The 12,476-nt window shown below is 44.3% G+C and overlaps 1 protein-coding gene across 2 annotated transcripts in view; it reads left to right on the forward strand.

The window, feature by feature from the left end:
* LOC138304579 (organic cation/carnitine transporter 2-like) overlaps positions 1-12,476 on the forward strand; it is a 405,840-nt gene that overhangs the window by 250,050 nt on the left and 143,314 nt on the right. For both annotated transcript variants that reach the window (XM_069244749.1, XM_069244750.1), the window contains exon 8: positions 5,613-5,795. In XM_069244749.1, the coding sequence (XP_069100850.1) occupies positions 5,613-5,795 (183 nt within the window). The remainder of the gene's footprint in view (positions 1-5,612; positions 5,796-12,476) is intronic.

The raw sequence follows: 12,476 nt of genomic DNA on the forward strand, positions 1-12,476 counted from the left end.
GTACGATTGGCTTGCAGTTCCTAGTAAGGGTGAAAGAGAAGAGGGAGAGGCAGTCTAGGCCAGGGTAACTGAGGCAACAGATCGGGGGATCTGAATGCTTGGAAGCAAGAGCCCAGACACACCCAGATGTGTGTCATACTTCATCACCATGAAGCTCCTTGGGCCGGTGCTGCAATCCCCAACAGGCCCCTCAAAGGGGCTCTTTGCCGGAGGTCTTTGGAGCACAAGATGCCAAAGTGAGGTGTAGGGAGAAGGTGCTCTAGATGTAGATTTGTGTAATGTGAATAGTAGATTACCAATAGCTAAGAGATACCCAATTAAATTTAATGAGTGCATTCTTTTGTTATTGTTAAAAGCAGTGGGTGGCCGAATGTGGAAGTAATGGTCCCATCCAGCTCATATGTTAGTGTGTGTAAAGGTTGACAAGTTTCTTGCCTCAAGTGTTGCTATCAATCTGGCCATTCTTCAGGACAGGAAAACGAAAACCTGATCTACTTGTGATGGGGTAGAATAGGTGTAGCCTTACTGAATCACACAAATCAAAATCCTCACAGTAAAGGGGATATCTAAAACCTGACACAAGTTCGCTAAACTATGGACCCCTTAGGTTAGGTGATGGCAGAGACCATGCTGGTTGTGAAACAAAAGGTTTCCGGTGCACTGATTCAGCGGTGACCTACGCCTTCTCTGCCACCTTTCTACTCCAATCTGTTGCCTCTGTTCCCCTGGCATATACATACTTTCAATTACTTTTCCCTTTTTTGGTCAGCAAGCCTGATCCCACCTGGTACCCACTCAGCACTTCCTTTTCAAAGGAGCAGTACTGGACACCACATCACATCAAGCCTATCCTCTTCCTTGGAGTATTTAGGCTATGATTCCAATAGTTCAGGATGAAGTGTTCACCCCAGTCCTGATGTTGTTATGCCTGCATGGTCTGCTAGCTTCCTGCTTTCTGTTGATAACACATGGACGCTGACACATGGGGACACTCCTTTGGTGCCTCTGCAGATAGTGGTCCCACCACAGTGTAGATCTACTAGCCTTCATCAAGATTTACAGGGTCACTGAAGTGGATTTGCAAAGGTGTCTTTCATAAAGAAAGCTGTTTCACCCTCTTACTCCGGTGACAAAGTAACTATGGATGTCTTCACCTCAGGTGTAGGGCTCTCTTCTGAAGGAGCTGTACATAAGAGGTCTTTGATATACAGAAAAATAGATGTTGCACATCAGTTTGTTGGAACTGCAGGTGATATGTTTGGCTCTAAGTGCCTTCTTCCCTTCCCTTCACTGTCAGTCAGTCCAGATCATGACAGACAATACAACTGCGGTGTGATATATCAACAAACATGGTGGAGTGGGGTTTTCTCTTCTCTGCGACTCTGGTCCTGGGCTCAGTACCATTAGATTTGTGTGGCAGCAAATCATTTGGCTGGAGCCCACAAGTGGCGTCTCCACCCACAAGTAGTCCAGGACATCTTCCATTTGTGGGGACTTCTCAGATAAACGTATTTGCCACTCTCTAGAATGTTCACTGCCTGAAATTCTGTGACCTCCAGTATTTGATGCAGGGAGCATTGGGGGACGTGTTTTGTTTGAAATGGAACTTGCCACTTCACTGCTCATTTCCTCCTACTCACCCTTGATTCCTCATGTGTTGAGGAATATTTGCCTCGACTGTGCCTAAGTAATTCTGAATGCTCTGGCTTGGCCACAGAGGGTGTGGTATGCAGACCTTATTCACCTCTCCCTGTACCCTACACTCCTTCTCTGTCACAGGATAGACCTTCTCTCGCAATCACTTGGTAGGTTCAACACCCCAGCATCCAGAGCCTCCACCTACTTGCCTGGAAATAGAGCGGGCGGGCCTAAGTACTTTTTCTTTACCTCCTGAAAGTGGTGGATGTCATTTTGTGTTCAAGACACCGTTCCAGCAAATATATTTATTCTGGCATATCGGCCAAGTTTGTTAAATGGTGTGCCGATAACTCAATAAATCCTCTTCAGGCTCACTTATCAGACATCCTCCGTTTGCCCTTTCACTAGCCCTGTAGGGCTGCACCGTTGCTACTGTTAAAGGTTGTCACCCTTATCAAATAAACAATTAGTTTTTACATTTCTATTTTTTTTTAAATTCCTCAAGGGTCTCTACCCGCCTATGCCCTTTATTATGCCGCAATGGGCACTTAGGGGGTCATTCTGACCCGGGCGGGTGGCGGACGCCGCCCGCCTGGCGGGAACCGCCAAATGGCCGCTCCGCGGTCAGAAGACCGCGGAGGCCATTCTGACTTTCCCGCTGGGCCGGCGGGCGCCCGCCAAGGGAGCGCCCGCCGGCCCAGCGGGAAAGGCCCTGCAACACAGAGGCCGGCTCCGAATGGAGCCGGCGGTGTTGCAGATGTGCGACAGGTGCAGTTGCACCCGTCGCGATTTTCACTGTCTGCTATGCAGACAGTGAAAATCATGCTGGGGCCCTGTTAGGGGGCCCCAGCACTGCCCATGCCAGTGGCATGGGCAGTGCAGGGGCCCCCAGGGGCCCCACGACACCCGTTCCCGCCATCCTGTTCCTGGCGGTCAAAACCGCCAGAAACAGGCTGGCGGGAAGGGGGTCGGAAAGCAGCGCCGCCATGGAGGTTCAGCCCAGCCAGGGGAAATCCAGCGGGAAACCGCCGGATCCCCTTTTCTGACGGCGGCTTTACCGCTGCGGTCAGAATGGGCACTGAAGCACCGCCAGCCTGTTGGCAGTGCTTCCGTTGCCCGCGGCCCTGGCGGTCTTAGACCGCCAGGGTCGGAATGAGGCCCTTAGTTTGGTTCTTACCTACCTAATGTGTACCCTCTTTGAATCCTTCACATAGTTGTCAATTATGAATATTAAAATTCAAGACAGTCTTTTTCGTTGCTATCACGTTGGCTAGACGGGTAAGCAAGCTTCAGGGTTTGAGTGTGAAACCTCCCTTCACCTTGTCTTTTTTCTGTCAAATTGGTGTTGAGAACTAGGGCTGCCTTCTTAAGTAAAGTGGTTACCCCCTTGTGTTTAGCCCAATCGATCACCCTTTCCACTTTCTTTCTTCCACGTCCTACTAAAGAGGAGGAAAGGTTTAATCACCTTAATCCCAAACAAGTTGGCAGGTTCTACCTGAACAGGACACTTGAATTCAGACCTCATGATTAGCTCTTTGTGGGGTACATTGGTAAAATGAAAGGTAAAACAGCACACAAATTGACACTCTCAAGCAGGATTATCCTGTGTATTAAGATCTGCCAAGCCCTGTCACACAAGGAGCCTTCAGAAGGTATTTATGCTCATTCTACCAGACCTTAGTCTTCTATTTCAGCATTGGCGAGAGGCGTACCAATAGCAGATATTTGCAAAGCGTCACCTTGGTCATCTCATCACACTTTTGTGAAACACTATTGTTTGGATTCCATGGTGATGAGGAACGGTCACTTCGCTTGATCTGTTGTGCAGGCTTTTTTTGTATCGAGCCGTGCACCACCCTCAGGGTGTGGGACTGCTTGGGGAAGCTATTCAAAAGGTGGGGAATCTGCAGGTAAAAGTATCCATCAGAAAAGCAAGTTACTTACCTTCTGTGACACTTTTTTGAGTGGATACTTTATCTACCTGCGGATTCCTCACTGACCCACCCTCCCAGTTGCATGCCTGGATATACCAATAGGCTTGTTCTTACATTATCTAAGGTTTACTGAAAATTGCACCTATCATAGTAAGATGCTGTTTTCAGCTGTTTGCATCGAAGGCGCACAAAAAAATGAATGGAAATTGATGTCCACACACCAACAGGGTTGCTTTAGGGCTCCAGTGACGTCTCAAGAGGCTGCCTGCGATGCTGCGGTAGAGCTGATGCCCACTACCAGCGTGTGAGAGCTATCGAAAAATTCCCGGATCCAGAATGATACTTTGGACATTAAAAAGTTGAGAAATCTGCAGGTAGGTACATTGTCCACAAGTAAAAGCGTGACCGAAGGTAGGTAACTAGTTCTTCTAGAACTACAAAGTGGCATACACAGTGCTTCTATATTAAGTACATAGAGGAAGATGACGTGCAAGATGTTTGAAATAAATTAGAGACAGAAGAAAGAGAAGGGAACAAATGGAAGTGGTACGCTCCTACCCCCCCTTTTGTGGCAGTCACATCGGTTTGGGGTGAAATATCTGGTTCAGTAGCTAAAGCAATTTGCATATGGCTGGGTCCAAACTGGGGTAGCATGGTGAGCAAAAGAACGATGGATTAAGCCCAGATCTGTGACTGGGGATGAGTGTTTGCATTGTTCAGCACTCCGTCTATCATCCTTTTGTGTTGCTAAAGTGGGAAGGAATGCCCAGACGTGGGTCCCTTGCTCACTGTGCCACTGGATTCAAGCTAGCCTGGCTGATGAAGGGTAATACCCTGAAACCGGTCCCAGGATGCTTGTTTCTGGACCTGGCCTGACAGTTTGGGCTGGACTGTTTGCATGAGGAACAGGGTCAAGACTGATTTGCATATGGCTGGGTCCAAACTAGGGTGGCATGGTGAGCAAAAGAACCATGGATTAAACCCAGATCTGTGACTCTGGGTGATGGTTTGCATTGTTCAGCACTCCGTCCATCATCCTTTTGTGTTGCTGAAGCTAAAGCAATTTACACCTTGCGCTGTAGTGGCCATTTTGGTTTGGGGTGATTGCGGAATATTCTCACCTCAACGTGAAAAAGGGGCACGAAAGTAAAGTCTGCAGGACCAAAATAACCACACATTACTCCGGCGAGACTGGGATGGTGACACCATTGCAGGAACCTATGGCCCGCCGTAATTTCCTTATATGCACAGTGTGTTGCATTGTAGACACGATATGCATGCGTGGCGCAGTGATTTTGCACAGGAGCATCCCTTTTCAGTTCTGACGGGGATCACTGTTCTGCACATACATCGCTTAGCGCTGTGGATGCCTGACAAACTAAAGAAGCTATAGCTAGGGTGTCTACCGGCTGTTTTGGCAACTGACAGCTTCACATGATTATAAGGATAGATTGCAGTGGAAGTTGTGACCAGGGCACACACGAGTGATAAGGTAGAGACTCCTTTTCTTCTCGTTCTCGACACTTCTGAATTGCACTGAACTGTAAACAAACAAAATGCCGTGCTGCCAAGTGGCCCACGCTGTATGTTGTTATGGGCGAAAGCAAAAGGTGAATGGTACTTAGTAAGACCACTGAAATAAGAGGTGAGGGGTAAAAGCCCCTCTCTGTAGGTATGTATTTTTATTTATGTTTTTTTTTTTATTAAACGAGACTAGCAAGACGGCTAAGGCTGTCAGTGGGCCAAAACAAAAAACCTGATATGCAGTGTACTTTGTAACTTTTTTCAGAAGGTTGGACGTTTATTATGAAGAAGTTTCTAAGTTGTCACTGATGACATGTTATAAAAGTATAAAGGTCAATGGACTCCTATTATTTGTCCTGCTAGTGGTGTCCGCTGTAATAATGATCTCCGTGCCACTTGTTATGTCTAAGGAAAGCTTTGCCACATATCACTGTAATAATGTTATTCTGCGCTCGTTTGTAACACTGAAAGGTATTCAGACTTACTTACCCAGACTTATGTATTTAACTCCACCAGACCTTTTCATCTTGTCCATTTTTCTGGTGATGTTGGGAAAGTTTGGCATCACGGCTGCTTTCTCAATGGTGTACGTCTTCACGTCTGAGCTCTACCCGACTGTAGTGAGGAACATGGGAATCGGGGCTAGCTCAATGGCTTCCAGATTGGGGGGCATCATCTCTCCATACTTTGTTTACCTTGGTAAGTTCTATCATTGCGAGCATATTCTCTCCTATTTTGTAAGTTATTAGAATGATAGCGGAACAAAAATGTTTGAAAAATTGTAGGGCCTTGTTTTAAGTCGGAATGATAGAAATATTGTGAAAACAAAGAAATTGCAATTTTATCTGAATGTGTTTGCAAATGTATTCATATTTAGACATTTTGTGGCTGTAACTTGCACAAGTGGTGGTAATTCTCCAATCTGATGTCTGCCTATAATATGTGAAAACACTGCAAATATACTTTTACTGAAGAGGTACGCTATCTCCATTCTCAATCCCAATGAATGGGGGTGATTTAGAGAATTCCCTGGATTAGGGGCAACACGTGCAACACTCCCCAACTTGGCTCATGTGCCAGATCTGACATGTTGGATAATGAAGCGTGGTGAGTAAATTCCTCACTTTTGCACCTTTAGTCCTTGGATTTACCTCTACCTTACACTTGTTGGTGCCCCCTTTTTCCCGTTGCCCTCCCCATGGTGCCTACAGGCATTTAACCACCCACAACAGCAGTGCTGTTTAATTAAGCGCTGTAGTGCAGATGGCAAAATATCCTGCAGTACAATTAACCCAGACCAAAGTGTTTAAATTGCATTTATATAGTGCTAAGTAACCCTGACGTGGCCTTGAGCTACGCTTAATGTTTAATTCCTCATCTGTCCAATTCGATAGATTTTTATCAGAGTTGGTTGTTAGTTTGCATCATTAATCGCCATGTTTTTTCTGTACCAGGTTTTTAGTGTAAATCCTGGCAAATTCTTGATTTAATTTCTGCTCTCGAGGTATGCCTCCTTTTTCAAGTGGATTAACCACCACTTATTGGCGAAAATGTTGGTAGACCACTAATGTTTGTATGGCGGATTTTAATTCTGGTCTCAAGAAGCCTTATGCATTGCACAACAACCATCAGTACTACAGGAGATTTTGCTTTAGCGCATCCTCCTAAATAAATGAGATCATTTTTTGTGGCCTGAGCTAGAATCTACGTGGTTGTCATAATTAATGACTAGCACTTTTACTAACAAAGATGTAATGTGATGGCATATTCGATGATTGTTTACCAAAAGCTATTAGAGATGAGACAGTGGGAATTTGTTCCCTTTTACATGTTCTTTAACCATCAAATTTCAAAATATAGCAACAATATGCCATCTAATTTCAGATTGTTAGGTTATATCTATTCAAGAATGCGAGGTACCGATTTGCAAGATTATGACACGTTCTTGTAGAAGTTTGTGAAATATTCCTATCAGGCAAACGTGAAATGCTTCTATCAGGCCAACTTTTGTAATTGAACTTCTATTGGCTCGAATTTACTCTGATTCACAAGCACTTGATTATGTGAAAGTAATTCAGAATTACTTCATTCCACACCCTCCACCGGTAGACAAACAGCATCCCTTATTGGTGCTCTGCTTTATCCTACAAGCAAGGAATTTCCTTCATTTGGCATAACAATGATGTTGACAGTATCTCTGCTAAACTTTTCATCCTTGGCGTCGTCTCCCCTAACCTTTTGCCTCTGTTTCCCAGGTTGTTGTGCGCTGGACTCTGTTTTTGCTGTTTTTGTTACTCTGGGCAGTTTACCACTGCTATCCAGTGCTAAAGTGCAAGTGCTCCTGTATATAATGTGTATGTAATTGTCTTACCACGATTGGCATTTTTGATTTACTAGTAAGTCCCTAGTACAGTGCACTAGAGGTGCCCAGGGCCTGTAAATCAAATGCTACTAGTGGGTCTGCAGCACTGGTTGTGCCACCCACATCAGTAGCCCTGTAAACATGGCTCAGACCTGCCACTGGAGTGTCTGTGTGTGCAGATTTTAACTGCCAATTCGACTTGGCAAGTGTACCCACTTGCCAGGCCTAAACGTTCCCCTTTTCTTACATGTAAGACACTCCTAAGGTAGGCCCTAGGTAGCCCCATGGACAGGGTGCAGTGTATGTTTAAGTTAGGACATATCCTTATGTGTTTTAAATGTCCTGACAGTGAAATACTGCCAAATTTGGGTTTTCACTGTTTCAAGGCCTATCTCTCTTATAGGTTAACATGGGGGCTGCCTTTAAAAATGATTAAAGCGTAGATTCCGTTTGGGAGCAGATAGACATGTGGAGTTTGGGGTCTCTGAGCTCACAATTTAAAAATACATTTTTTAGTAGAGTTGGTTTTAAGCTTGTGTGTTTGTAAATGGCACTTTTAGAAAGTGGGCATTTTCTTGCTTAAACCATTCGGTGACTCTGCCTGTTTCCCTGTCTGGATCAGTTTGACAGTTGGGCTGTTTGCACCTCTCTCTAGACATTGACACAAAGGGAGCTGGGGTGTAGCCTGCATATCCTGATGAGCCATCTGTGCTAGAAGGGAGGGGAGGTGTGGTCACTTACACCTTAAAGGGCTGTGCCTGCCCTCACACAATGCTGTCTCCAACCACCTGGTGTGTGTCTGGGGCCTGGCCTGGGCAAGGCCGGATTTCACAAACGAGAGACTTTCCTTTGAGATAGGCCTACTTCAAAGGCCAAAATGGGTGTAAGAAGAGCACTCCAAACCACAGACTTTAGATCACTTCTGGACATAAAGAGGAACCTCTGCCTGGAGAAGATCTGAAGAGAAGTGCTGCCCTGCCTGTGACTGTGCTTTGTGGAGCTATCCTGCAGTTGCTGCTTCTGCCTGTGCAAGGGGACAAAGACTGGACTTTGTTGTGCATTCCTGCTTGTGAAGAAATCTCCAAGGGCCTGTCCTGAGCTTGCCTCCTGTTGTTGAAGTTTCAGGGCCACCAAAGACTTCTCCTGCCAGCACCTGGACTCTCTGCTGAGACTCCGGCCCTGCCAAGTGGTGCCCTATCCAGTTCTTGGGGCCTTGGAAGGTGAAGCTGGCAGACCAAGACTGAAAATCCACGCACAGACCGCCGTGCAGGGAAAATATTGATGCACCTTCCGAGACGCGGCTGAAAAACGATGCGCCGCTGGCTCCGCAACTGAAATCAACACTCCACCGGCATTGCAGCTGGAAAATCGACGCACGTAGCTAGAAGAATGACGCGCAACACCCGCTGACGGAGGCTGATAATGTCGCAACCCACATTGCGCGGTTATGCTGATACCGTGCGGCAGGATTTTCGACGCAAACCTTCCTGGGGAAAGAAAAACTACACAACGTCTGCGTGGACCTGAGTGCCGCCCGGATCAACGCATCGCTCTCCTGCGGGGAGGAAAAACAACGCACACTGACCCAAGAGGGGGAAACGACGCAAGGTCCCACGGGTGAGAAATCGATGCACCGCTTACCTTTTTCGACACATACTCGCCTGTGCGTGTTATTTTGACGATACCCAGGTACTTTTCAACGCTAACAGTGTTTTTACTCTTTTCTCAAGGCTTTAAGACTCTTTTTGCTTTTTAATTGATGGCTTGTGCATGTTGGATTTTTGTAATTTGTCTTGTTTAGCTTAGATAAATATTTTCTATTTTTCTAAACCTGTGTTGTCATTTTGTAGTGTTTTCACTGAGTTACTGTGTGTGTTGGTACAAATACTTTACACCTAGACTCTGAAGTTAAGCCTGCCTGCATGTGCCAGTCTACCAAGGGGGTGAGCGGGGGTTAACTGAGGGGGATTCTCCTTTACCCTGACTAGAGTGAGGGTCCTTGCTTGGACAGGGGGTAACTTGACTGCCAACCAAAGACCTAATTTCTAACAATCTCCAACAAAAAGATGATATTGTTCATAGAAGGATTACATCTAAGACTCCTTCTATAGTACATATGTGTAAGTACAAACTGTATGCTCTCGCAAACATTGGCAATACCTTTTCTGACAATCACTGGTTCTTTAAACTTATGACTATGTCAAGTTGTAAGTATTACAGTTAATGTGGAAAAGTACCCCCAATTTGTTTTTCAGAAGGGGTAGAAAGATATTTCCCCATTTTGGTGTTTTCATTTTTAGTCATAAACTTTTGATGTAGCCCTTTCAGCAACGACCAGTAACATTGTTAAAAAATAAAACATTTTATTTTTAAGACTGATGTCTTTAAATGTAGTATTCACTCATATTTTCTATATGTGGTCTGCCTGCCTGAAGATGTGAAGATATAATGTTTGTCAGCAAATATCCAGAAGGGCACCTAAGAACAGGGAAGGCATGCAAATTTGAGAAGGATAGGAGGACGCAATGAAGCAGCCGGCAACGGCCATGGAGTAGAAAGTCCAGAAAAAAGTCACAATAAGTGCTTATTCTAATTTTTTCCATGATTTCGTCTTCCTCGAATCCTACAGAGGTAAATCCATTGAAAAGTTCTGTGAGGAGAAATTGCTTTATTCCCACTCATTATTAAAGGTCAAGGAGATCAACATGAACAAGAGTCACATCAATACAGAGATATACTTTGATATCAAAACATTCAATGTTAAAACATTCCACATGGAACCAATGGAGGTTAAAACAATCCACATTGAGGCACTTTCTGACCACTACCAACTCCTATGCCTCAGCGACATGACTCTTTAATTTAGGAGGACCACTTCTATCAATCTGGATTCTAGCATTGAGGTTCCCAGCTATCCCTAATGCTTAAGGAAATTTCCTTTGAGGGGAGATACTCTCAATGTAATGGCAGAACCTCCAGAGTAGCATTCAGTGCCTTCCTCATAAAGGGTTCAGAAACTCTAGATGGCAGACCTTATGAGGCTAGAGGGTGGAAACATAACATCCAAAGGACTACTTTCTCTGGATAAACGAGACAGTTGTCACAAAAAAGCACACTACATCAAGATCTTCTACTTCAAAGAGGAGAATCACTCATTTTAGATGTAACAGAACTGACACTGTCATACACAACATAATGTACCCCTATTTCTCCTCCGAGTTACCTGTCAAGAATTTCACTGGTGTGTGACATGGGCACATTTCTTTATATCCTTGGCATGTTTGCAGCAAAACTTAACATCCTCTTGGTATCAACATCTGTCTTAATTGATACTCTTTTCTCTAGGTTAAGATCAAGAGCACTCCTCTCACTGTTTCCAGGTCTTCATAAATCTGATATTGAAAAGGTCCTGACTGCATTGACAATGAAGACAGCTACACCTAGGCTTCTGAAGAAACTTAGAACTTCTAAACTTGATACTAATTTCCACATTCAGACTCATGTTTTTTTGGCAGTAAGAAGGAGGCATTCATTGTGTCATTTAGCACCTACACCACGTTGCAGAATGAACAATGTCTAATGTCTGTTGCCTGGAAGGTTTGTGAATCACCACTGGATTGGTGTGATAGAGCTGTATTCATCTGTCTTATTGTTCACAGAGGATCTTACTAAAAGCATGAGGTTGAAGAGGTGCTCAACAAAATCCTTCTGTTAGTAAATCTTATCATAAGTGATTCACCTGACTGAGAATTTGGCATTGCATGATTGTACAAATGGCTTAGCACCTACAAGATCATGGCTAGTACTGAAAGACCTTAAAGCAGATACTTAGTAGAAAATCACTAGGCTCCATTTCTCTATCTCTGCAATATTTGGGCTACCCACTGATGAAGAAATGCTTTAGATGACGTTAGGCACAGACATTTTGAAGACATTGGGCTTGGAGGAAAGCATTTGTTTATCAAACTCATTTCAAATCACAGAAACCGAGATACCAGAAGTGCTTTAAGTCTTTTAAGTGGGATGAAAAATGGAGTGTGGCCAAAGAATCTTCCAAGAGGCATGGCCTGTGTAAGTAAGGGTGTGGATTAAATGTAGACTGAAATGCTGTGCTTCACACAGTGAGATTTCTGTAATTACATACAGATATATAACAATGAGTTTGTCGCCAATAATTAAAATTGAAAATGTTTCAGTTCTGAAAATATGAAACTGTGAAATAAACATTAATAAGGTCTGTTAAAGGGATAGTGAGTGGTATTCGTAGTTTCTCAATCACTTCTATTCTCTCCCTCACAGTACTTTTACTCTGCAGTCTCTCACTCTAGTAGGCACGTGCATCCTTTTTCTCCCCAAATATTTCTCAGTATTCTCTGGCTGCATCTCTCACACGCTATGGCTTTCCTCTTCAGCTCACCTTTTTATCTCTCTTACTACATGCACTTCCTTTCTTCTCCTTCACTTCACCATTTCCCCCCTGCACACACACAACCCACCCTCTCATCTGTAGGCATTATATGTTCTCTTCCTTTTACTCTGTCAGTATTTCAAAAGCTTTGTACCGCTTTCAGATACTTTCTCAAGGAGGCAGATATGTTATAATTGCTTGTTGCATTCTGAAGGGTGGCCAAGGTGTGAATGTGAATGTGTTTCAATATCTTTTTGATCCACTAATGGGCACTGCGCAAAGCCCACACTGTCTTCATTTTCAGCTCTCTTAACTGTATTCTCTCATAAACACACACCTTCAACCTGATCTCACCCTGACACGTTGAGGTGACTCAATTCACAGTATGCTCTGTACAAAAGTCGTATGTTGTATGGGAAACACCACAGAAACACAACAGCTGAAAAATGCAAATGTCCCTAGGAAATGGAAGATGACACAAAACGTGCAATGTAAAATTCATCCCTGTTAGGGATTATTGAAAGGGTTATAAAAGTCAACACCACCACACACAACACAAAAGAACTTTTTAACGTTATCAAGGAATTTGTCAAACTACAAGCTGAGACCA

This window comes from Pleurodeles waltl, chromosome 7, assembly GCF_031143425.1.
Source record: "Pleurodeles waltl isolate 20211129_DDA chromosome 7, aPleWal1.hap1.20221129, whole genome shotgun sequence".
NCBI lineage: Eukaryota > Metazoa > Chordata > Amphibia > Caudata > Salamandridae > Pleurodeles > Pleurodeles waltl.